Source organism: Polypterus senegalus, chromosome 1 (assembly GCF_016835505.1).
Source record: "Polypterus senegalus isolate Bchr_013 chromosome 1, ASM1683550v1, whole genome shotgun sequence".
NCBI lineage: Eukaryota > Metazoa > Chordata > Cladistia > Polypteriformes > Polypteridae > Polypterus > Polypterus senegalus.
In genome coordinates, this window is record NC_053154.1 from 158,430,252 (window position 1) to 158,457,880 (window position 27,629).

Sequence of the window (27,629 nt, forward strand, 5' to 3'; positions counted from 1 at the left end):
TGTAATCTAAGGAAAATAGTGCACAAATGGTATTATGTAAAGTGCATGTATGGCATACGAATAACACATTTTAAGGTTTATATGTGAGACATCATTGCTTCTTAGACAGTTTTATTTGTTAACTAAAAACCGGTAGTGTTCCTCTGAAAGAATGTAATGGTTCAGAGAACTGTCAAATAATGCTCTATCTGATAGAAAATATGAAAAAAAGAATGGACAGTCACAGTGAAATCACTGGTAGGGAATTTTGATTGCGGATTGTTTTCAAACTGTCTGTTTCATACTCCCATTGTCAGCTTTGTCTACAACAGAAATATCTCCTCTTACCATTTTGCATTCTCATAAAGCTCTTCCTTCTTTTTTATTTATAGATAACATCATTTTTTTTGAATACAGAACAATTCAAAGAACCTTTCTGCTTTGTTTCCTGCTAAAATTATTTTTTAATTAATTTCATATTACCAGTTATGAGCAAAATGAGTTATGCAAAATTGAATTTGCAGAAAACTCAGCGTTTCACTTGACAAAACAATATTGCAAAACAAATAGTGTTTTACTTCCAGTGATATTTGTGTCATTGACAAAAGAAGAAATTTGTTTAATTTCTGTCTAGAAACATTTGAATGCATTTATTACACATGCCTGTCATCTATTATTTAAATAAGTATCTCTAGCGGGAAAAAAATCACCTGACTTCTTTCTTATCATGTCTAGACTTTTGATGAACTTTCAGGTGTGTGTTATGCTTGTACTAGTAAAAGGATACCCACTTTGCCAATAATAATGACAGTCTTGGCAATTGCAACCCTAAAGATGCATCTGAGACAAATAAAACTCAAAGCTCTGTTGCATATGAAGCATGCACATCCTCAGCTTACACTGCAGGAATCAAGAAACAGGAAAGGGCAGTTGCTAGGTAACAGCTGGTGAAGCAGATTTTTGTGTAGCACAAAAAAAAAAGCAGTAATGTGCAGGACTGTGCATTTTCATATCTCTTTGTGCAGGAAATATGAAGCAGGTCACATTTAAAAATGCACTCTGTCTTCTTTGTGATGTAGACAAGAGCCATAAAATATAATTAATTTGACTGATGTGCTGAGGATTCAGGATTACCTGAAATCTGCAGCTGCAAAAAACAAAGGCAAACATGTTCATGTGTACAAGGCAATAGGAAGAAAAATAGCTTTTAGTGAGTTTTGCGTTTTGTAATTGCGCAGTTGCTTACAAATGAATTCTGCTATCACTTTTGCAAAACTGTATGTGTTTCTCTCATCACTAGATAATTTAGGTTGTTCATTTGTTAAGTAGTTCTCCTCCATTGATCTTTGCCACCACTTCCAGAGTGTAATCATACCATATACACAACATTAAATGACTAGCTTTGGTGAAATAATGCATAATTCACATCCTTGTGCAATTTAAATTCTATGAGGAAAGCTTCAGGCTTACAATGTTTCAGTAACATATTTTCTGTTCCACCATACAGAATAGCAGGGGAAGAGAATGGCATAGGTAGTGGGATGTATCCTAACTATCAGATTAACCAACAGATTCTTCCTGCCCTACTACAGTTCCAAATGAATAATTACTTTTGTCTTCATTGTCTGTTTGCTAAGATCCCCTGGATCTGCAGTGCGTGACCACCTGTGGCAATGCCTCTGTTATCAGATCGGCAGCAGATCCCTCTTACGTAAGCAGTTCACCTCCTTGTCTTCAGCCTGCACCGGTCCAGACTAGCTGCAAGCCCACATCGGCAAGTCTGTCCAGTGGGGCTGAGAACAGGCCCCCACAGGCAATCGTCAAACCCCAAATCCTCACTCACCTTATTGAGGGCTTTGTCATCCAGGAGGGCCTGGAGCCATTCCCGGTAAGTAGCTGTCAGTCAGAAAGCTCTTAACGCAAGTCTGCATTCATTATTAGTGTATAATCAGCCTCTGGCGTTATTGCTTTGTCAGGTAGAACTATTGGAAGTGATAAAAGGTGCAAAAAAATTCCAGTTGGTGTTTTCATGTACAAGTAACCCAGTGCTTCACATACTTGGATGTTTGTCTTTTATGGCTCAAGCCTGTGCTCCACTAGAATGTCTGATCCTTGCAAAGTGTATTTCCTGGAACCCTATGCTTATTCACCTTTGCTTCTTTGCCACTTGCACAGCTCTATAAAACTAAGCACTTTTCATTCGCTGCAGATATTTTCTTTTTCACTAGCTGCTTGATTTACATTGGCCTGGTGTTAGTGTGTACAGGTAAAAGTGTACAGTATACTCTGTGATAAACTGACATCCCACAATAGGTTGCTTCCTACTTGACTACTAGTGTAGGTTTCCAATTCCCTTAGGACCTTGTCTTGAAATATGCAGAACTAGAAGATGAACAAAAAGATGAATGTTACAACTTTATTTGGTCATCCATCCATTTGCTAAACCTTCTTAAACACATTTTTGGTCAAAGGGAACAAGTAAATGTGGTGCCAGGCAGCAACGAATCCTGGTTGAAGTGTTAGTCCATCAGAGGGCACACTCAAGCACACCTTCACTATTCATGCCAGACAAGTTAACCTGAATTTTCATTATGTTTTAATTCCCTTTGGGATGGGAGTTCATTTAAATCTACAGATTGTTCCACCAAACCTTTAGTTTTCATATCCCTTCTTATATGATTACATTTACTAGAAATCTTATTATTAATCAATATATTACCAGTATTACATTGTTACTGAATTTTCTCATTCAAGCAGTTCAACATTTTAGTTTTTTTTCTTTTTCTGCCATATGTATTGTAGGGTAATAGTAAGCACTAGTTTCAAATCCTGTCCCATTCATGATTTATGTGCAGTAGGCACCTTCTTCATGTGTTTCCATGGTTTTAGTTCTCCTCAGCAAGGTAAGAAAATGGATGGATGTACTTTGGATATATTCCAATTTCATGTTAAATGTATTATTTTAGTATCAAAGGCTATCTATCTATCTATCTATCTATCTATCTATCTATCTATCTATCTATCTATCTATTACAAAATTATTTCAGTCACATTTCTCTCTTCTATATACTCTTCATTTTGCCTTTTTATTTCTTAAGAAACATTTGTAAAGTAGAACATTTTTGTCTACACATATCATCAAAGTCTGAAATTATGGTGTTGTTAGTTCTGGCCTTTTCGTCCATTTTGTCTATAATTAGCCACCTTTCCTGTTTCGGTTTCCAGTGTAAAAAGTTAGGGACATTGTACCACAATGGTTAATGCTGCTGCTTCATGGGTTCAGTATCCTGGCTTTGAATCCTGTGTACTCAGTGGAGTTTGCACATTCTCCCCATTTTATGTGGGTTTTTTCTCTGGGTACTCCAGTTTTCTTCCCACATCCCCAAAAATTTGTAGGTTAGGTTAACTGATAATTCTGAATTGATCCTTTGGGTGTGTGCATGGTGAGCCTTGGGATACAATGGCACCCCCTGTGATCTTGAATTGGTTTTGACAGGTATTTATAAAATTTTAAAATGCAAGAATCATTCAGATAGGCAGTATGATATAGTGGCTAAAATGTTGGAAACAAACCAAACATTTTCACCCTCCACCACTTTATTTACTATATATACTTGAGTAAGTCACTCAACCTGCCAGATTTCACTCTCAGGAACATAATCATTTTTCATTTTCATTTTTATTTGATCATATTTTTATAATTTTACCATCCTGGTGGTGATGTCATCTTTGATGCCATTTTGTAAAATTACTTGTAACATTTTCGTAAAATTTTCTTGTATGCCCCCATTTTGTATTTTTGTTTCTATGGACACCATTTTATGTGGCAGGTTGGTTGATATAATGCTACAGTACATGGTTGCTATGCATTTGATGCATATAACAGGTTACCTGTACATTGCATTTGTCCTATTTTATAAGATAGTGACACTGTTAAAGTAGTGTCCATAAGTGGCTGAATTTTGTTGGAAATTAAAGAAAAAATTGGGATTTTAGGAAAAAATCTTTTGTTTTTGAGCCACATTCTAGTTTAGTTTAGTTTTGTTTTTATTATGAGTCTCTTGAACTTGATGACTTACTTGATTACTCTTATGACTTACAGTATACTGAATTCAACTATGTATAACTTTCCTTCTGTAATGCCTTTTAATTTTTTGAACATTTTCTCTTCAATAGGACTTTTATTGAAAAATGAAATGGCTATAGCATTTAGATTTTAGGTGAATGGTTGTACTTTATGTTTGTAATTTTCTGGTCACTTTGGATAAAATCAGCACCTAAATATCTAAATGTCTCCATCTTGTAACATCTTCCTTAGAGAGAAGGAACAAGTCTTAAGGTTCAACCCATTCATTTCTGTATTTTAACTTCTTTATTCTATTAGCCTGGTAGCTTTCCTTTGATGTCCCTCTTTAACTTTTACTTTTATTTATCATGACAGGTAAGTCGTTCTTCCTTACTGATTGAAAATCAAGCCAAGGTATCGAAAGAACAGGGAATCAAGCAGACCAGTGTTGAGCCACCTGCCTTGATAGAGATGGAGCAGCCTGAAAATTCCACTGACAGTGAAATGGATGACATGATTACTGAGGGTCTGTACCAGTTTAAACTTATAAATGAATGAACTACAATAAGAACTTTACATTTTTATTCTCAGTGATAGTGGTGATAGGGTGTCAGCATTACTGGCTAATAGCACTAGATTCACAAGTTCATTTTGAAGCTCAAATGTGCAAATTCTCCTCACGTTTATGTGAGTGTACAGAATACTGAGGAGCTGTATGAAAAACTGGAGAAAAAAGAGGGACAGAGAATGATTTTTAGAATAGCAAAGAGTAGGAACAAGAGTGGAAAAGATTTTAGTCAGATAAAGTGATGAAGTAGTCTTAAATGAGCATGATAGGATCAAGAATAGATGGAAGAGTTACTCTGAAAAGCTACTAAATGAAGAAAATCCAAGGGTAGTATTTGAGGATGGAGTCATATAAAAGGGCTAGTATAAAAAATAAAGAGAAGAGGAAGTAAAGGAGGCACTGAAAAGACTGAAAAATGGAAAGGCACACACAATGAAAATATGGGAAAGGGTTATAGAGAGTGTGGAGAGGAGCAATTTGGTTTTATGTCAGGGAGAGGAAAAACTGATGTAGTCTTTGCATCGAGACAGCTCATAGAGAAGTATTGAGAAAAGAAAAAAAGTTTACATATGAAATTGATTTAGAAAAGGAACTTTTGATAGAGTAACACATCAAGAGGCATGGAGGTGCATGAGAGAGAAAGTAGTACCAGAGTACCAGAGAAGTATATGAGCATTGTCCACGATATGTATGTACAGTATGTATTAACTCAGGTTAAAACCAGCATTGGGGTAACAGACAAGATCCTACTTAGATTAGGTCTGCACCAGGAATCTTCTTTCAGTTCTTACTTCTTTGATCTGGTCATGGATGTGTTGAGTCATGGGAGAAAAGACAAATCCCCCTGGTGCCTGCTTTTTGCTGATAACGTTGTGCTGTGTAGAGCACCAGAAAAGAAAAAATGGAGAGGAAGTTGGAAGAATGAAGATAGAGTTTTAAAGATGAATAGGAAGATGGCAGAATATATGAGGTTTAAAAATTTCAATATCTAGGATCAGTGGTGGATGGAGAACCCGATGCAGAGATAACCCATAGAGTGCGGTTTGAATGGAACACTTGGAAGAAGGTATCAGGAGTATTGTGTGAGCGAAGAATTAAGGTGAAGTTTAAAGGTAAGGTTTTAAACACCATGGTAATACCAGCAATGATGTATGGAGCTGAGACATGAGGAGAGACAGTGAATATGTGGGAAAAAGAATGATGGGAATGGAAATACAGAGGAAGAGGCCATAGGTAAGGTGGGTAGTTAAAGAAAAAGAAGATCAGAAGGAAAAGGCCTTGACTGGCAAGGAGGTGCAGGACTGAGCTGTTTGGAGACACTAATTTTTTGAAGCTTTTTTTTGAAGCATAGAGCACATAGGCCTGCAGAGTAAGCAATATATTAATTATTATTTATTTTTAACCCTATGGATATTTTTCCCTAACTGCATTATTAAGTTTTCACACCCTTAATAACAGTGCTAATAGTTCTCTCATTTGTACCTATCCCAGGTAGATTTCAATTCGGGCTGTTACCAAGTTAAGGGTGAATCTTACATTTTAAGAGCTAGAGTTGGAAACCTATTTGTTAATTCAAGTATATGATCTGGGAGTCAGAGATGTGCATTGTGAATGAAAAGTAACTGTTTTGTGCCTGTTTTTATTAGAGGGAATTGAGGATGCTGTGACGAAGCTCCTGAAATGCGAGTTCTGTGGGAAGATGGGCTATGCTCACAAATTCTTGAGATCAAAACGTTTCTGCTCTATGTCCTGTGCCAAAAGGTATAATGTTTATTTGTACTTAGAATTCCTAATTGCTCATCCCCGTTATCATATAAAAGATCTCCTGGCATTTTTACTTCATGCACAGAGTTATGAGATGTGTTTATTAACTTATGGAGGCATGTTACTAAGGTTCATCTTACTAGAAATAAAGAAAAGCAAATAAGCAGCGTGAAAGTTAATACACTTGGGAATGAAGCCAGTAAGTTTGTTTTCACAGAGATTAGTTGCATTGGCCAGGACTATGTTAGCAGGATCAAGTTAACATTAAAACATCCTTTAATTTTGGAGTAGGGGAGTAAGATTCAAACATCACTGAAAAAGTAATTACATTTTGGAAGGTTTTTCAGTTTTCGAGTTTACAGTGTACATTTCTTTTTTATACTTTGTTAAGTTCAGAATTGCAGTAGAATACATGGTATGGTTTTAAAGTTTTATGTTGAATTCATCTAGTAGTCACATTTTTATTCCCCTTCCCCTCCAAATGAAGCAAAAATTAACAAAACACATAAGCAGTTAAAAATAGTTGAAGCCTTCAGGAAATTTAATTTGGTTGAATAGTAGTAGTATATGCATATTAAATCCAAAGCAGCATAACGTTAAAACGCTCTGCTGAATAATCTGTGAAGAACATTTTGTCAGGTAAGGACACCAAATAGAAGCGACAGAAATCAAGCAGTACAAGGTACAGAAAATGATGATGCTAAAGTTTGCCTTCTGTTACCTATGACTGAATTGTAGCTAGAGTACCATACATACAATACACTCTTTTTACATTTAAGCAACAACCATTTTTTTAAAAATTATTGTATATGTCAGACACAAACCAAACACAAAGCCATTAATCAGTATGAAAAATCAAACAAAAGTATAATATCATCTTGCATGGTAAAGACTTGACTGCAATAGAGGAGTAGAAAAATACCTCAGTATAAAAGTAACTTTGGTTTCAGAGTTTTTCAAGGATCAAGGATCTTTTATCAAAATCCATATGTTGAAACGAAATTCAGTGCTCAGGTCCCGGTAATTAAACAGTGCCCATGATAACCCCATAAAAAACTTGTTAATAAAAAGTACCCCTTAAGTAGCCTCTTAACCCTATATATTTTGTAATAAAGGTATTACAATTAAACACAGTAAAATAGAAAGTAATAACATTAATACATAAAATAAACTAAGATTACTATAGCCAGAAGAAATATTGTTGCAGTATGCTCTGTAATTAGCAGCAAGTAAAAAAGGTAGCAGTAAATAGTTTAGTACATAAAAAACTACTGAAACAAAATGTAAAGTGTAGTATAAGTCACATAGAGTGTACAGTCAGATTTAATGATGTTGTATATATACAGATAAAATATTACTGCGAGTTCTGACTAGATATACCATTCTTGAGCAGTCTAACAACAACCAGACAAGACCATTCAAAATATGCAAAACGGTCCAACAGATCATACTGTGGCTTCATATTAGAATGAGTCTTTCTCAACATGTGTTATAATAATAATGATAATTATTTACATTTATATAGTTCTTTTCTCACTTCTCAGAGTGTTTTACATAGTGATTGAGGAGCCACTTCAACCACCACTAATGTGTAGCATACACCTAGAAAATGTGACAGCAGCCATTTTTGTGCCAGTATGCTCACCATACATTAGCTATTAGGTGGTGAAGTGGTGAGAGAAATAGCCAATTAGAGACAGGGATGATTAGGGGGCCAGAATGACTAGGCCATGGAGGGCAATTTAGCCAAGACATTGGAATACACCTTGATCTTTACAAAGGATACCCTGGGATCTTTTATGACCTCAGAAAATCAGGACCTCGGTTTTACATCTCATCTCAAGGATGGTGCCATTTTTATAGCACAGTATTCCCATCACTGCACTGGGCCATTGGGAAGCACACACAGACCACAGGGTAAGTGCCCTCTGCTGACCTCACCAACAGTTTTTTGTGCAGCAGCCCAGGCATTATTCTAGGTCTCCCATCCAAGTACTGCCTGGGCCTGAACATGTTTAGCTTCAGGTGGATAACCTTTTCTGATGTGCACGTGGTATGGCTGTTGGTTGTAAAGCCAAGCTCTATTGGTAGGAGACACTCTTTGTAGAAAGACTGTTCAAAGAATACTAAAACATAGATACATTCAGTAAAATTAATAGCAATGATAAACTTAAAATATATCAATCCATTTTTTAGCCTACATCTTCAGCTCAGAATCATGGGTTACTAGAGCATGTCTTTGCACCAATGACAGGAAACATCTTTATGTATACACCTGTGCCCATTATATTAATTTGTATTTAACTGGATATTTTAAATTGTGCATAATCCATTTAGTACTTGTATTCAATTCTCTTCAATTTATTTATTTTTTAATTTGTGTGCTGCCATTTGTTTTTACAGACACATGCAGTTATAGTGCTGTTGCAATGTTTCCCTGCTGCTACCATGTGATACCCAGAAGTCACATTGTGTGACATCATCACCCAGAGGATATTTAACATGGTGGTATGCTACTCCTGGTGTTTAAGATTTTAGATTTGTATGCAAAAACTTTTGTGGTGCTGTCTAGTATAATCTTTTCAAGCTATTAGAAATGTGTGTGATTGTAACTTTGATTTTTGATAAAAATGTTTGGCTTTGGCTGCTAGGTGTTTTTGGGCAAATCTGTTGGCTTTGAAATTTTTTTGACTTTGAGTTGGCATTTTCCAACTCCTGGTCTAGATCTTAGTTTACTCTGCCAGTACATAATTGCAGCATAGAATTAAATGCATAAGGCGAACTAAACCAAGATTGGGCACTAGTTCACTACATAAATCTGTTTATGCCTATGGTAACTCATATAATGCCAGTTTAAAGTTCTCAACCAACCTACCATTAATATTTTTAGGATGTGGAAGGAAAATCTGAGTGGAAGAATAAGCTAACCCCAATGCCTTAGTTAAGATTTGAATCCTGGACTTTGGATGATTATAAATAACCCACTAGAAATTGTGCATTATACTCCATAAGCAGTAACCAGAAAAAAACAATGTCAAAATTGATGATCTCCACTTACTGTATGTTTTAAATTATATTCATACTAGGGGGTTCTCCCCATGCTCGTTTTGCTTGCCAACCCCCCAGGCATGTGTTATGCGTCAGCCACTTCATGTCTCTGCTGCTCACATTGTGAAGAGGGGGTCTGAATGCACCCCAAGGAGATGCGGTTGCTCCTCCAAAACCCCCTCTTAAACGGTGATACAATGGGAAGCAAATACAGTTTTTTTTAACCTCCTCTTTGCTCGATCAGTTGCTGGCTTGCTGCTGCTGCCGTGCTGCACGATCTGCAACTTGCGCTGCGCTTTGGAACATATAAAAACCTATACAGCAGCTGTCCTACTCTTTGTCTTTTATTTCTGGCCCCAGGTGTGGTTAAATCACTTGGCACAAAGTCTCATCTCGTGGGACGTGATTTCTTTAGATTTTTTAGTTTATAATTTAAAAATGGAATAAGAATCTGAAAATCTAACAGCATCAAATTAAAGTTTGATAAATTCTGAAAAGAATGATACCAAACATATATATGTAGGTTTTAAAATAAGCCCAATTTAAAGTGTGACATATAAGTCACATAAAAATTGTCACAAAAATTGTTGCACTTTTAGGGTTAGGATTTTATATATAGAGAGTAGATAGATGAAGTAACTGCACAAGTACCGTCATTCTGACTGGAACAGATTTCCTTCAAAGGTGGCTACTGTATGTTTACACTAATCTGTTTAGTTGTGCGTGACCATCATGTAATTTGTAAACTTTGTAGTTTTTGTTTTAGCTATATATGTAAAAAATGAAGTGCAAAACAGTCTTTATATTTGACCTAAGACTGCAAAATGCTGCACCAAGCAGTAGTCCAACAGCACATTTACAAAGAAGAACTGGGGATAATCTTTAGCATTGAGATTGCAGATTGATGTAGGATTTATTCTTAAAGGGAGAATAACCACACATATTATAAAGCTTCCCTCCAAGGAACAAAGTTTGTGGTCTGGCACAGAATCTTGGATATTAAAAGTGTTCAGTAATAAAAAAAAAAGTCTATGCATGTTTCAACCTTTATCTATGGCCAGTTTTGTATAGCAGTATGTACAGTTACAAATCCAGACATTAATATTGCAATCCTGTTACATTACAGAGATACTGCAAAAAATGTTATGTACAGAAAAGTACTCTAAATGCAATTGAATGTATGAATGTGTTTTTCCTAAGATCCAGAAAGGTATTGAATGCTTTTCATTTCATACTTTTTGATGGCATCTCTACTAGATCTTATTTGATTTTCAATATGTTTTATGTGATAATTCCTGGAACTACCAAGCTGATGTAGTAATCATTGATTGGTTCCAATCTTATGACAAGCCTGTAAGCAGTCCACTCTTTTTTGTGTGCTCTTTCTTTTAATGTAAAACAGAGTAACAAATGAACTGCAATTGAGTATGAATTGCAACCAAAGGAAATTACAATCACAGGCGTCCTGCATAGCTTGAAACAGTTTCAAATAATACCATAAGAGGGCAGAAAAAAGAACAATAAGCATCAAAGTAATTTCTTCTGTATTTAAGGGCAATTTATTATTTCCACTCATGTAGATCTAAACATGACAAAATAATTTAATTTCCCATCCTGAGTGCTCTCCAAATTTTCATCACTTTGCAAGTAACATACACACTGGCAACAATGAACACTTTAGAGGACCAGCTGTGAAAGGATTTTCAGTGCTGTAGACATCTTTTTGATGCTTGTAGAAAGAATCCAACATGGCAAATAAGTTCAGAAGGAAGATAGGACAGACAAATGGCAGTCAGGAATCCAAATGCAGAAGCAAAAGGATGAAGTAGAGATTCTCCAATATGACCCTGAGATATGATAATAAACAATACGTAATCAAATGTATGAGAATTGTGATATCACATATGTCACAAACACACATTTTCAAACAGTGTAGCAGCCACACATTTAAAAAGATTGTATGAAAGTGTACATGTAGTTGTATGCACTTCACGTCTGTTGAATTATATATAAACCATAAGTATGTAAATATTTGGCATTTACATCCAATCAGTGTAAAGTAAATCTAGTGCCACCCATGGAATTCTTTTTATAATGGAAAAATGTCAAGCTGTTGGCCCTCTTAGATTTCTGAATGGTTTCTTGTGTTAGTAAAAAACAACACTCCTATGTTTTATTGAAGACACCCATTTCTTAGTGTTATTGCTTTGATAGTATCTAGCTTAAAGTTAATCTAATTTGTGGAATGCTCCACCAGGCGTACTACTGCTGTACGCCCCAATTTCATGACCACCTGAGTTCTAATTAAAACTTTCAGTAAAATAATATGGAAAATATTGCCTCCGCCTACCTCAAATGTATGACAAACTGCTCTTTAGAAACTTAACTCAGCAGACTTATACTTAATGCAACTTGTTATTGGTAAGGCCAACTAGCATTGTGTACTCTAGCACAAAAAAGTGTTTTTTTTTCTGTCTTTGTGGTTGAGATAGTTTAACCAAAACAAAAGATAAAAAGATATGGAGTAGAATAATTTAGGAGCTACAGCAAATACGTGTAAAAGTACAACACAGTAGTGACATGTAAGCAGCTTACTGTATTCATACTTTTGTTTAAGTAGCACAATGAGCTCACATGTTCCCGATGTGGGTCTTTTGCATGATAGTCATCCCAAGTCTCACTGTAGGCTTTCAAAGGAAAATGCCATTCACAGTTCACATTCAGAACTTCAGTTGCTGTGATGTTTCTATAAAGAAAATATGCATTTGAATGTTTATATTCAATAAATAACATATTTAATGTGATAGTGCTTACTAAATAAAGATAATAAAACTGCTAATTTTGGTAAAAAAAAAGTTTTTAAATGTCCTGAGATGAGTTTAATATCTTAAAATTGGTTTGTTTTACTGCGACACTTTAGTTAATGGTTTGTCTAAATCACAACTGCTCTGTTATACAGCCTTTTGCTTTCTGACACTCTACAACTAAGTAGGAGTAAAATAGGCTTATTGTATGTCCAGTTGATGCTCACTGTGTTTCAAAGCATAACTGGGACACTTCATTTCTTGCTGTTTACAGGTTCAATGTCAGTTGCACTAAAAGACTCAGTTTATTGAAGGCAGACAAAGTGAGCCGGTGGGGTCGTAAACCTGATGGAAGAAGAGGACGCCGACCCGGTGGTAGTGATGGAAGCAACAGAGAGCATTTCCATAAACAGGTGGGTCAATCATATTTTTCCAAAATTTGGAAATAATATTGCTGAACTTAAATATAGAAAAGCAGCGCTGCAGTCAAAAAATATGGAAGTTAGTATGGAGCATTTGAAGAGGTGAGTTTCAAAACCTACTAAGTAAATTTTTTGGCGAACTTTAGGTGAAGCATGTTTGTGACTCATCAAAGGGTCAGCTATGTGCTTGCTATTGAAGTGGGCTTCAAAACCTGCTAAGTATAGTATAGTGCTATAAATTTTGACGTGAGTTCCAAAACCTGTTAAATACATAACCAGCTTAGTTCCAAAAGCTGCTAAGTACACCAGCCAATCATCTCAATATGCCACACTCAGAGTTTTAGGAAGAGACTGGCAGGTGCTTAACTACAAGTCTGCAACTGCAAAAATCTGCAAAAAAAAACTCCTATTTCACTTGACAAAAGTTCAAGTGGCGGAAATAACAAGAAGCAACATAAACATAAAGACAACGTATTCGGGCTACTTTTGCAGTCACACTATTGTGAAACGTGGCAGCAAAATAAAAAAGTTGTCAGCTGACCCACTTCCACTGAATTGTTGTGTTAATCCAGCAAAAGCAAAGGATGTTGAAATGTTGCTTAGCAATATGGACAATCCACAATCAGAAAAAATTAAAGAGTTCTACCTCCCAATCATTGGAACAGCCAACAAAAACACTAAACCAATGGCAGACAGTGATACCAAAATATATGATGCAGACAGTGTAGAATATTGACATTCTAGAGATTGTTAATAACTTGTTTAATTTACTACTCAAACACTGCTTAACAGGATTTCATGACTTTTAGCATTACTTTTTAGCTAAATAGTTTAAAGACTACAAGTTCTGTATTTCTTTTGTTATATAATAAAAATATTATATATTAAGATCCAGAGCACTTTTGATGAAAGTTTCTACTGTACTTATAGGTTTATGGAATAGCATTGATTTAGTGTCAAAACCTGCTAAGTACGTTTTTTTCCTATTTTTTACAAAAATGTAAAATATTCAGATTTCTGAGATGTCCAGCAATTGACCTTCAGTAATGTAACAACCAACATTTTGCAAAAAGAATTTTAAAAATATCATTTCAAAAACTTAAAAATTATTTTTCTCTTTTTCACAAAAAGTTGTGTCCTGTACTTAGCTGATTTTGCATCTCAGCTCTTCATTTACTATGTGGTATATACATATATATTCTGACAGAACCACTAGCGGCTTGACAGCCACCCAACCCAACACAGACAGACACGGGAGGCACACTTATGAAACACAAGTGCTTTTATTTTATTTTTTGTTTCTTCACTCATGGAGAACGTCTTCCCCGTTCCCACGAGCCCACAACTCAGTCCAAGCACAAACAACACACCTTAATGCAATTCTCATCTTTCTTTTCTCTTTACTCTTTCTCCTCCACTCCTCTTCGGCACACTTCGTCTCCCTCCTCCCGACTCTGACTCACTGAGTACTGTCTACTGGCCCCTTATATAAGGCACCTGGAAGTACTTCAGGTGCTCATTGCCCCATTTCCGGCAGCACTTCCGGGTGTGGCGGAAGAATCACACACATGGGCTCAAGAACAGCTGTAGTGCCCCCTGGCGGTGTCCCTGGATCCCAACAGGGCTGTGTCCAACTCCATCTCCCATGAAGCTCTGCGGGAGTCCGAGGCACCACCTCCTCCCGGGAGGCTGTCATCTAGCGTTTCGGGAGTGGTAATGCTCTATTTGTTCCCGCGGTCCTTCCAAAGAAGAGGCCTCCTGGCTGGACAAGGGCCCCGACCATCCACAACAATATATATATGTAGATATATTATTATATGCCATAATAAATAATATAATGATTGTAATATGATATATGGGAAGGAGCAGTACTTAACCAGACAGGTACAAGGTATAGCAAGAAAAGTTGGTTATCTTGGTAATAAAAGAATAGCAAAATTTATATTACACTTTAAAAATTATATTATTATTTTAGTATTATTAGACAATTCTAATAAAAAATGTTATAGAATGTTAAAGAATATTCTAACCATTTTAAAGGCGGTGCTGAAAATGTTCTCCTCTGTCAGTGACACAAAATTCCCTGCACCACAGTAGGTTCATAAAAACAGGCCATAGCCCATCTGTTGAATTAATTGTCACATGGACATCTTTGGAAACTTACTACCATAGAGCTACTGTAGATCCTTCCATATCTGCAATGCGACAACCTCTGAGCTATGAACGGAAGAGTTTCTTGGTTTATGCCACTTTTTCGTCATTTACTAAACTGTAATTCTCAAGAGCACTCCCAGTAGGATATTGTTCCAATAATCCCTCCACATGTTCATTTGAAGCCTGTAGGAACCTACAACTCCACAATCAAAACACACAGTTCCCATTAATACAGTGTGTCTTCTTTCCAGCAAGCCTACAGATGCCGTAACAGAACTAACAACACAAAACGATGGTGGATAGTCCCACCATACCATGCACAAAGGAATACATAGTGGTACTGTAGGAAGCACCAAAGCTTTTTTGCTCCAACTTTATATGTACACAAACTATATAAAAAACTGTAACTGTTCTGTTTAATGGTATAAAAGTTTAGATGAAAATGCTGAAGGCTAAGGCTAAGAATTGCAATGCAACTAAATCTTGCAAGTTTCCTTGGGTACTGGTGTCTGTCACTTACACTACAATAATGATAGTAAATAGATACTGTTGTCGAATGGGTGCGTACATGAGTATAGAGGTGGAAAGAAAAACCAATACTCATGACATATTGTTATGTAAGTAAAAGTAACTGACATGGAAAGTACTCAAGTAAAACTAAATAAACATGATCTTAAAAGAAATACTCAAGTAAAAGTACATTTTTTTGACTTTAGGAAAAAAAATAAATTATTAAAATATCCTCAACTGTACATTTTGCAATTTGTAAAGCATAAGCAGAATATACATTGCAATACAGTAGGTTTTATTAATCAAAAGCCATATTCATTAAATATACACACATGCACACACTTACAACTATAAACAGTGTTTTGTAAATGGCAGTTAAATTTCAAAATCTAATTAATATCTACATTCTGTGCATAGGTGTAGTGTGCAACTAATCAGTATTATCCTTAATCTATAGAAAGTTAAGATTCACACCTCATTTAAAAAAGTAGAGACTTCATTGGAGAGTAAAGAAAAGCTTACCGTTTGACAAGTAAGGTTTTGCAATAGGAGACAAAAGAAACTAAAGTTGTACTTACACCTAAACGTGCAGAAAACATGAAGTTTTGGCACATATGATTAGAGACGGAATCTTTAACAGCATACAGGTGTTGTCCATTTATCCGATACATTGGGTATTTGTACTGCAATATACCGCATGGCCATTACGCCATTTACTATTACACTTCACGCTCTATTATCATGACTTACAAGTTACTTTAATGGTCTCTTGCAAATCTGCATTTTAAACATAAGCAATAAATTTTACTTTGCAATGACCGACTTTGAGAATGTAACATAGTAGCATTAGTTATAAATAAGTATACTTTTGAAAGAGGCTAATTATTTGCGTTTAAAAATACTTTTAAAAATACAATTCCGTACAACGATAACTCAAGTAAGGTAACAAAAGCAAATGCAATTACTTTCCACCACTGCACGAGTGTCCTGCACCATTTTCTAGCTTTCATATTCAGTGGATGGTTTCTGCTTTGTGGCCATTTTTTAGGCACCCATGACCCTGAGCTAGGTTAAGAAATTTCAGAAATAGGTAAGGAAAGCTAAATTCTATGCAAAACATTTTTATAATATAAAGATTTAAAAAGAAAGGTTACTGCTTGGTTCCAAATGACAATAATAGGCATCTCCAGGTCTTCCTAAAAAGCTAAAAATTGTAAACTTTGTACCAAAGAAACATAATAAGGTGAGTGATGTAGGTTTTACTGATCAGTACTTGCAGGGAAGCCTACTGATTAAAGTTTTGTTTGACTCTGATTTAGCTCCAAGTCCCCTATCCTGCCACTGATGAGGTTCAGCCTCATACACCACATGAAGATGCTCTTTCTCTTCCAATGACAACACGACTGAGGAAACACAGTGAAAGGGAGCGGGAACGAGAACGGGAACGGGAAAGGGGACTCAGGGTGCGTGAACCCACTGACAGTGAGAAGCTGCAATCAACGCTGAATGACCCCATTCTCTGGACAGTCGATGAAGTCTGGGCCTTTATTTATGCTTTGCCAGGTAATAGACACTTAATATTTGTCCTTTTCTTTCGGCTAACTTTTGCTTCTGCAGTAATACTGATCTATACATACAGCTTGATCTATAAATCTATAAATACAGCTTGATCTGCTGTGAACTATTTTTTCATATTATGGATAGGACCTCTTATATTTATGCAATGCGTGCTGGAAGATACTGTATGTGTATTCAAAAAGAGAGATACATAGTTTTAAAAGTCAAATTGCCTCATTTTTTTCCTAAAACTTTGCTGGCAGAAATATTAGTGACACTCATAAAAAAAAATGCATTTTTCATTTCACTGTGTTTTTCCTTTTGCCCCTTTTTCAAAAAGGCAAGTAATATCCAAAACGGAAAAAGCAGGAAAATGCACTACACTTTTAAAGGCTGCTACCCTTTTTGAAAATATGGCAAAGAATGTAAATTAGAGCCCTGTGGTGGGCTGGCGCCCTGCCCAGGGTTTGTTTCCTGCCTTGCGCCCTGTGTTGGCTGGGATTGGCTAGGGCAAACCTCTGTGACCCTGTAGTTAGATTATAGAGGGTTGGATAATGGATGGATGTAAAGTAGAGCATTGTGTGCTGTGAAAATTATGGGTCATGTAAAGAACAGGTACAGAATGAGCTGGTATGTTTAATTACCGTAAATCGGATGTAGAGAATGGCAGAGCAGGAGAAACACTCTTTAAACAATTATTGAAGAATTTACTTAAAACAGTTTATTTCTGAAATGTCATTATCTAAAAATACACTAATTCATTTTTGACTCTGCTTAGAACAGTACTGTTTTATAGAGAGCCATGACACCACAAGGTATCAGATAGGAACCAGCCATGAATGGAATACCTATCTATAAAAACACACACTTACAAGACTCAATTTAGAGACAATATTTAAACTAGCAAACATGTCATTTGGTATTGAAAGAAATCAAAGGACCAGGGAAAAACATAAGGAGAACTCCTGCAGGCTTTACATCTGCTGTGACCAGATGTCGAGGTCCTTGAAGCAGTGAGATCACAGCTCCAAACACTGTGTCACAGGGCCACCCTCCAAAAAATGAAAAAAAGCAGATAAAGGCAATAATCAGTAAAGAAAATACATTTTGAAATCAATTTCTATTAAATTTATAGTAGATCTGTGCTCTAAACTGATTTCCATTTTGAATTTTTGCTCAGGACACAGCAAGTTCTAACATAGATATGCATAATTTGTGTATCACATTGTGTCCAGCACATACTAAATGCAACTAACTGGCCCCATAGAGTACCAATGTACTCCTTTTACATCTAACATATGGGCATTTTGAATTCTTTAGTTTTTCGTATTGTCATTGTGTTCCTCAAAGATATAATTCATGAGTTAATAAACAATGGATAATATTGGACACTTATGAACATTAGAACATAAGAAATTTGACAAACAATAGAAGATCATTCAATCCATAAAGCTTGTGTGTTAAGCTAATAGCTAAACTGTTCCAATATATCATCCAGGTACTTCTTAAAGTTCATCAAGGTTTCTGCTTCAACTACATGACTAAGTAGTTTGTTCCAGATTCCCACAAGTATTTGTGTGAATTATTATTCTATTCAGTCCTAAATGCATTTTCCCATAATTTCCACTGGTGTTCTCAAAAATGGAAATCACTGCTAAGTTTAAAGAATTCTTCGGGATCTACTTTATTAATGTCTTTGAGAATTTTGAAAACCTGGATTAGGTGCCTATGTAGTCTCCCCTGGTGAGAGTTAAAGAGGAGACTAAAATGGGTTTAATTCTCAGAATCTGTCATAGTATGACATGGTCTTTAAGTCCTGGGATACACTCAGTTGCCATTCAGTTGCTCTTCTCTGCACCGCTTCAAGTGCTGCTATATATTGTATTGCATACAATAGTCCAGATGTGGTTTCACTAGTGCATTATATAGTCTGAGCATAAAACCCTTGATTTATAATGAACAGTTTTAACAATATAACATAACATTTTAATTGCCTTTTTAATTTCTTCTGCACATTGCTTAGATGCTGAAAATGGTTTGTGAACATTACCCCTAAATCATTTTTAGAGGTTGCTTCATATAGGACAGTATCTCCCATCTTGTATTTATAACTGATATTACTTTCCCCCCTGTGTAGAACTTTAAAATGTAAAATTTTTTTTAACATTTTGACATTAAACTGCATTTTCCAAGTGTTTACTCTATTCAGAAACTTGCCCAAGTCTTTTTGAATTGTTTTTCTGCCTCTTCAGTGTCTGCCATTGCTCCAGTTCTGGTGTCATCTGCAAATTTCACATGTTTACTAACTATACCAGAATCAATGTCATTAATATAAATCAGAAACATCAGTAGTACAAGAATAGACCCCTGAGGCACTCCATTGATGACCTCACTGCATGTAGAGCATTCTTCTCTTATCTGTGCTCTTTCTGTCCTGTTGGTTAACCTACTTGAGATACAGTTTTGTACATTACTTCTGATACCTAGTGCAGTCAGTGTGGGACTGTATTGAAGGCTAAGTAAATTGTATCATATGCTTTGCTTTTGTCAATTGTTGCAGTTGCCTGTTTAATAAATTTTAAAAGTTTGGCTTGGCAAGCTCTTCTTCTCAGAAACCAAATAAAGCCAAAAGAGACCAAAAAAAGATAGCATTCATTAGTACAATGAATTATAGACTTCTGTAATGGTGTAAACCAGAGAAGCCTTGTCACTGTTTCCACTGACATTCCTTAGTGCTACTGTTTTGTCTATTACCTCTTCTGGAACAATTTAATCAGCTAAGAAGCATAGTTCTCCTATTGCTGACAGAATCCTATTTATTAGAATTATTATTATTTTTATTATTTATTTTTGGTTAAGCAACCCAGAAAGGTATAGGTATGGTATGGTATATGGTATAGTGGGTCCACGGCTCAGAAAGAATGGCAGTTTTAATAAATAATCAATTGGCCAGCTCATATTCTGAGGGCGCACTCACACAGCTGCAGTGAGTTGGTGGAGTAATTGAGGCAAGATGCATCTGCACATGAAGGTGAAACCTTTCTCAATTGTTTCATCGGCTTCGTGCGATGTGCGATTCAGATACTATGCCCACGAAGCCTTATAAGAATTAGCTGGCACGAGAAAAAAAAATAAATGAAATGAAACAAAGGAAGAGGAGAGGCAGGAGAGAGAGAGAGAGAGTAAGCAGGTGTAATGTGAGGAAGCAGGCGGACGTTTGTGGAGCCCCAGGAAAGAGCGTGTGGCCAGCGCTCAGGAATCACTCCTGTTTAATGTTCTAGTAGCAGGAGCAACCACTAGGCTTAGGAGTGTCCTCTTGTGGCGAGGAGCCAACGGATCGGTGGCAATGAGAGGACAGAACGAGATTTCGCTGGATAGATCCTGTAAAGGTAGTGGTGGGTACAGGAGCAGGGCTCGGTAGCTCCCCACAGACGTCACAGGGTTGACATCGGGCACACAGGCCAAGAGAAGAAGGGTGTCTGCACCCGGTAGAGGACTTCTCCTTGGGCTGCAATGTCCAGAGAGGGGAAGCCGAAGAAGAGTCTGATTTTTAAAAGGCCACCAAAGCTCTTGGGATAAAAAGATAGTTTCCTGCCAGAATTATGACCTAATTTTAATGGATTATTTATGGATTGATTTCATTTTATGGATTATTTATTATAGACGTTGCAATGTACTTTTTGGACATTGTTGTTTATCTTAATAAAAGCACTGAGCACTTTGCACCTTCCCCTTGCTTCAGGTGTGTTTTATCCTCATCTGCTCAGCTCATCCTGGTCATGTCTATCAACGGTGTTGGGTTCAAGATGCTCCCAAAAATGAAGAGGGAGCAAGGAGCCAACCCGCACCGTCACAGTAGGTCATTCTTCATTAACATCAGTACTAGATTCAGAGATGGTTTTTATCCATACATCATAAGGCTATGCTTTTGCATTTACTGCCTGTGTTTTCATTGTCTTTTGTTGGCACCGTACTATTGTCATTAGTATGTGCATTATGTATATCTTATTGTACTATGTACACTTGACAATACAGTATATCTGAACTTCAGCTTCATGGACTGCCCTCTAGCTTCCTGGAAGTACATGTTTCTGGTATATGTTTCTCTTCATACATTCTCTGATTTTAAAGGTACACTTGCCTTTTTGCTCTTCTGGGTTCCTCACATTAAAATGTATAACATTCTCTGCTGTTAACAGTCCCTTGTCTGTCAAAGTCACAAGAGTTGCTATTGCAAGTGCACACTCTACCAAAGTGTTCTATGGCTCTACTGCTGTCTTGTATTATATTCTAGCTGTGGCAGCGTCATCTTGACCAGGTCCTCTGTAACAATACAGTACATTTTAAAGTTTGCACCCCCTTGGAAGTTTCCACATTTTATTATTATACATCTAACAGCATAGCATTAAATCAAGGTAAATTTAATTTGCCTTTTTTGACATTGGTCAACAGAAAAAGACTCATGTCAAAATGAAAACAGGGTACTGGAAAGTGGTCTAAATTAATTACAAATATAAAACACAAAATAGTAGATTGCATAAGTATTCAAGTGGGTATTTACTAGATGCACTAGTGTGTTATTCATAATGTACAGTGTCAAGCATGGTGTTTAGTCTGATGGCCAAAACACATAATTTTGGTCTCATTAGACTTAGGGAACTTCAGTCAGCTGGAAGAAAGTACTATGTGCCTTCAGCTAACTCTAGCAGAATTGTTGTATTCTTTTTTCTTAATAGTGGCCTTCCTTTAGGCACTCTCTCAGAAAGCTGTGTCTGGTAATACAATTGTACAATAGCTATTTTATGCAAAGCCTCTCCAATTATTTCCACTGTAGCTTGTAACTCCTTTGGAGTTGCCTTAAGTCATTTGATGGCCACCTTCACAAGCTTTCTTCTTGCATGATCACTTCATTCTGATGGGTGGCCTGCTCTAGACAGATTTACTGTTGTGCTATATTTTTTACATTTCTTAATGGTTGGTTTAACTTGACTCCAATGGATATTTAGTGACTTTGATATTTTCTTGTATCTATCCCCTCACTTGTGTGTTTCAGTCTCCTTTGCATGGAGTTGCTTGGCGTATTATTTTTCTCTTCATTGTGTAGGTTAGGCCATGATCTGACTCGCCACAAGATGGACTAGGGATGGAACATTTGACACCGAGGCTTTGAAGCGCACATCCTTTTAATGAAGAACACTGTTTCAAATCAGTGTACTGAAGCTTGTATTACCTATTACCACATGACTGATGATGTCTGAAGACTGGAAAATCATTGAAACAACAGGAACATTGACTGCTTCAAAGTTGTGTGTTATCCTGAATCAGACAAGCTATAAAACTGGGAAAATAGCGGTCTAGACTGTGGGAACATTTCAATCTGTGTAATCGACAGTAAGTTAAATGCTGTACTATACAGTTCTTCTGTAGTGAAACTTGGAAGTGTCATTAGTATTGTAGACTACTGAAGCCACATTCCCTTTATCACTTTGCGGTGTTCCGCAAACAAACTTTTTAAACCCATAATATTGTTATTCTCCAAATGCTGATGGAAGAATAATAATCTTTCACATTGCCTCACAGCTAAACTCCCCTTACATAAAAAAAAATTGTTGCATAGTTATGACTCAGTGGCAGCTTATAAAGTATTTATAAAGACTGTAATAAATTAAATCTTTGGGATAACACATTTAAATATTTTTATTGCAGAAATTATGCTAATATGTACATTTTTTGTGACATTTTAATGACAACATGATTATGATAATATCAAAATGTTCACACAGAACATCCATGGGCTTTTAGATGCTATGCAATCAATAAGAGCTTGTATGTTAGCTTTCTTTGCTTGCTGTCTTGAGCTCATGGCTAATGTGGTTTCAGTAAACCACTAGATGTCACTTTGTAGCTCTTCACTTCTTTTTTTCTGCCACAATCAGGATGAAGCCTCAGAAGCTTCATTGAACTTCGTCCGGCCGCTACTAAAGTAGACTTTCCAGTTACAGATGCATTTATGCTATAGTCAATCGAAACCCCTTGACTACACACAGGTGATCTCTGTTTAGCTAATTATGTGACATCTTAAATCAATTGACTGCACCAGTGATAATTTAGATAATATTAGAGGGGCCTTTCACTTTCACATCAAAGTTCCTTTTTGTGTTGATCCGTGTCAAGTAAGCCCACATTAAATCCACTGTGATTCAATGTTGCGTAACAGTAAAATATGAAATCTTCCAAGGGATAAATACTTGTCATAAGTACTGTACAAATACTTAAAAGTTATGTTACTGCTAAATTATCTGATCAATGTTAACAGCAAGTAAGTCAAGTGGCTTGATATGCACACTATTCTCACAAACCAATGATTTCATTTCACAAAGTACTTTTTCTCTTTTAGCAATGAACTATGCACCAGATGTTATAGACTTTATATAGATGGGGTACTTTTCCATGGAACCTGTTAACATTTGTGATTGCTTGAAAGTATAGATTTCACCTTAATATGCTACTAGGTTTATTGCAGGACGAGAGTATGAGCTGTGAGAAAAGACTGAAAAAGATGAATCTTTTCATTATGGTGAAATGGGGACTAAGAATTGAGATGATAGAAATACTTAAATAATAAAGAGAATTGCTGGAAGGAAGACAGCTATCACATTAAAATGAGTTCTTCAGCAAGAGCAGCTGGAGCAAAGATTGATTTTCAGTTACGTTAGAAAGTATTTCTTCACTCAGGGAACAAACAATATGTTAGTAAATTACAAGGTATTATATTAGATAGTAACTAACTAACCTGGGTAAAACCATTGATGATAGGTTTATAAAGTGATTATCGTCACATGTTCAAAGTACAGTAAAATTCTTACTTGCATGTGTTTATCAATGTGCAACTGATCATGTTGATTATATTAGACAGTAATACTTTGGAACCTTCAAAACCCATCTGATGATATTGTAGAAAATGCAATAAGTAGGGATCATTAGCAATGTTAGGTCTGTTTATATCAATAACTTGCTTATGTTTTATGTAACATGTGACTATCCTCTAATGTCTACATGTTTTAAGTATATCCACAGCAGTTTGAAGGTTAATACCCTTTGCCTTTTTACAGCATATTGAGTAAGCAAAGTCACAGAAAATCCGATTTAAATCTCAGATTAACAACTAGCTTTAAGGCCTGGCACTTCTCAATAGAAGTGCTAGCCATGATGGAACCAGATTATACTGCTGCTGGATTATGTGAATTTCCCCTTGGGATTAATAAAGTATCTATCTATCTATCTATCTATCTATCTATCTATCTATCTATCTATCTATCTATCTATCTATCTATCTATCTATCTATCTATCTATCTATCTATCTATCTATCTATCTATCTATCTATCTATCTATCTATCTATCTAAACATAGAATCTAGTTGTTGACCACGGCCCTTTATGGGGCTTGCTGTAAATTAGATTAAATGATTAAAACAGATGGCATTGTAGAAGTTGCTTAAGTAGGTGGTATCACATCTAAGGTACATCTTAAAGTGTGTTTCCAGTAAAACCTTGGGTGAGAAAACATAGGTAAAATAGGAGTATGGTTCAGAAAAGGTTTTCCAGGGCCATCTTGGATGAAATGCCACTGTATCAATCTAATCCAGCAGTTTAATGGTGTGGGAACACATTTAAGGTGGATGTTGAGTATGTACATTGTGATCATATCCAAATCATTCATGCCCACTGTTAGTATTTGATCCAGATCAGAATATTTAGTGTGAATGTGACTCTTACTGGGTTTTCTAACTCTTATTTAAGCTTTTTTTTTTTGCTTTTTTAGTTCTGTTTTTTCTGTTTCTAGTAAGAGTTCTTCGTATGTGTAACCACTGTAGGATAATAAATAAATTAGTGTCATTTTATGGATACAATTATGTCTTATGTTTATTAGATTGATTTAGGATGTCAGTCATATCATTTTATCATCTTATTATTTATTGAAGAGGCAACAATTATTGTTTGTTTTTTTCAAAATAATAAGTCTGCTTGTGGCTTATATCATATTCAGTTAAAACACAGATAGATAGATATTATTGTTTCATTTACTGCCTTGCACTTGAATGAAAAATGAATTTTAACTGCCACAGTATATTATGTGTTCTTAGTTCAGTGTGACAAAATGACTGGTAAGGAAGTGCTGTGATTGAATTCATTGTGAAGGAAGGAGCCCTATTGCCACATTCACACTCAACTTCAGTTTGTCAACTGAATGTGCAAAGTAGTTTAAAGTCAAGAACATAAATATTACCAATCAGCCCACAAATCACATCCCAATCAGGCCTGACAAATCACATATATTGGGAAAAATTAAAGAAAAAAATCGATGAGCTCATCTGATATGATTGACATGTGACAATCAGAAAAATAAGGATGTCCAAGGAGCAATCTTCACATTTCTAGAGGTGTGCTAAAATGCAGTGATGTGGATGGGCATTTTTGAAATTTATAAATGTACAAAGATTTCACTGATAAGTTCTTATTTCTTATTCAAATCTTTATAGAATCAGAAAATTAATTTGTTCATTAAGTTTATACATAGACAGATATATTGATGCTCTACATGGATGCAATAGATAGAAACAAGATGAAAACAAAAAAATGTCCAGTTTGAATAGATGAAGTAAAATTGTTATGTTCATGGCTGCAATTGGTTTCAGGTTTATTTACCCTCTACTTGAATGTCTTTTCAGATAGTATTCAAATGTTTTCAGAGTAAGTTATTTAACCCTTGATATGTTTGTATTACTTTTTTATCTTTTCACAGGGTGTCAGGACATTGCAGACGAGTTTCGATTGCAAGAGATTGATGGCCAAGCTCTTCTTCTGCTGAAGGAAGATCACTTAATGAATGCTATGAATATAAAACTAGGCCCGGCATTGAAAATCTGTGCTCGAATAAACTTATTGAAGGAACCGTAATGGAAATCTAAAGAGACAGACAGAGAAAAGGGAGTTGGGTTAAGAGAGAGAGAGAGAGAACGTGAGAAAGAGAAAGAGAGACACCCTGTCAAGTACATGTCATTTACTGCTGCTGAGGGGAAGTGTTTCACTTGCTGGTGATGTTTTCTTTATTACTCCAAGGGAAAGCTTTGTTTGTTTCAGTTCCAATGGTGGAAGTGAACAATTTTGGCTGGTTTTATAAAGGGTGTTATACTTTTTGCAGGTGGAGAAGTAATCATTTTAAATATAATCAAATTTGAAAAGCCAAGGTAAACATGGTAGACACAGAATATAATAGTCAACATATTTATTTAATAATTTACTTGTTTTCTTTGTTGCTAATTTACAATTGTCCAATAATATCATAGATTATTCTGTCAGTATTTGAAAAGATTTAATATATACATATTTTTAGAAAAGTATTTATCTGTCTATATATATATATATATATATATATATATATATATATATATATATATATATATATACTGCATATGTGTGTATATAAATACGCACAATTTTTAAATTAATATATTTTTTTCTGCACAAGTAGATAAAATATTCTGATATATGCTCCTTCTACATCCTTCTTAAACAGAAAATTAATGTTTTAAATCATTGTGTTACTAATAAAGCTTTTTAAGTAAAATTTAGAGGATTATTTGAACATTTAAAGAATCTAGCTCAAGGAGCAAACTAGTGACACCTCATTATATTTTATGCATTTTTCTGATATAAAGAAAGGAGGAATACTCACAGAGAAATAGAAAAAGTAGATTTCATTGAAAAGTGTACTGTCCCTTTGTTTTTCCTGAGTGATGTGACACTTAGAAGATGACAATTCATAGTGTGTAGCTGGGGCCTTGACAATGGGCACAAAATGAGCCCTAAACCTTTCAATGAGACACTCAGACTGAGGGATAAGGACTGCAGTGTGCACAGAAACTATTTAGATGCAATTTTAGGTAATCCCAGACCCTGATGAATTCAAGAGCAGTGTGTAAATGTTTTTTTTTTTCTTCTTTTCATGGAGAAACACACATGGAGCAGCAGGCAACTGTTGTGTGCCAGGACTCGATGTAAAGAAGCTGTGGGCATTGAGAAATAGAAACTACTCCCACTGTTTAAGTAAAGGTTAAATCAGCCATTGCAGGGTACAAAAAGGTCAATCACACAACTTTTTTTTGGTTTTTTTTTTCCTACATTCTTTGTCTTGTTTTAACATTTTTTAAAATATTTTTTCTAGTCTGACATATTTTGTTTTGAATTCAGGGCAATGCTAATGAGTTTCACTATGACATATGGGGGCTTGTGCTATAATGAATCCCTTATCTAGAAGTGTTCTTCTTACTCTCTCTCTCTCTCTCTCTTTCCTCTCTCTCTCTCTGGCTCAGCTGGCTTTCCTCCTAGAGACTGCAGACCCCCTCTTTGGCTTCTGTAGAAGCTTTCAAGGCTGAGGTCCTCATCTTTTGCTGACTGTTTAAAGCAATGAATAACTATTTTTTTCTGATGCCAAAGTAAATGCTTCTCAGCACTGCTTCTTGTGAAGTGTTTGTGCTATTTTGGATTATCAGTCTGAAAATGGGCTTTTAAATGTTATAGGGAGGTGATATTTTCCAATATCCTGGTTTTCCTGTTTTAGGCCATGTATTTGTTCATCTAGTATGAATACTTATAATATACATTCCAAATTTATTACTTGGATTTAACTGTAGTGGAGAAATAGATATATCATCTCAGAATATTTTGTTTTGGTTCTGTTGCCTTTCAGTCCTAT

The 27,629-nt window shown here is 35.7% G+C and overlaps 1 protein-coding gene across 7 annotated transcripts in view; it reads left to right on the forward strand.

Moving 5' to 3' along the window:
* LOC120534013 (polyhomeotic-like protein 3) overlaps nt 1–26,241 on the forward strand; it is a 92,882-nt gene extending 66,641 nt beyond the window's left edge. The window contains exons 11-18 of one of the 7 annotated variants that reach the window (XR_005634668.1): nt 1,617–1,867; nt 4,421–4,571; nt 6,260–6,374; nt 12,504–12,642; nt 16,635–16,878; nt 20,615–20,727; nt 21,977–22,263; nt 25,677–25,759. Coding sequence is in view for 5 of the 7 variants with exons in the window: in XM_039761228.1 (XP_039617162.1) it covers nt 1,617–1,867; nt 4,421–4,571; nt 6,260–6,374; nt 12,504–12,642; nt 16,635–16,878; nt 25,677–25,831 (1,055 nt within the window). In the remaining 2 variants the exon portion in view is untranslated. Of the gene's footprint in view, nt 1–1,616; nt 1,868–4,420; nt 4,572–6,259; nt 6,375–8,780; nt 8,886–12,503; nt 12,643–16,634; nt 16,879–20,614; nt 20,728–21,976; nt 22,264–25,676 lie in introns of those variants that run through there. The other 6 variants (XR_005634669.1, XM_039761244.1, XM_039761228.1 and 3 more) reach the window with 6 other exon arrangements.
* The last annotated feature ends 1,388 nt before the right edge of the window (nt 26,242–27,629 follow it).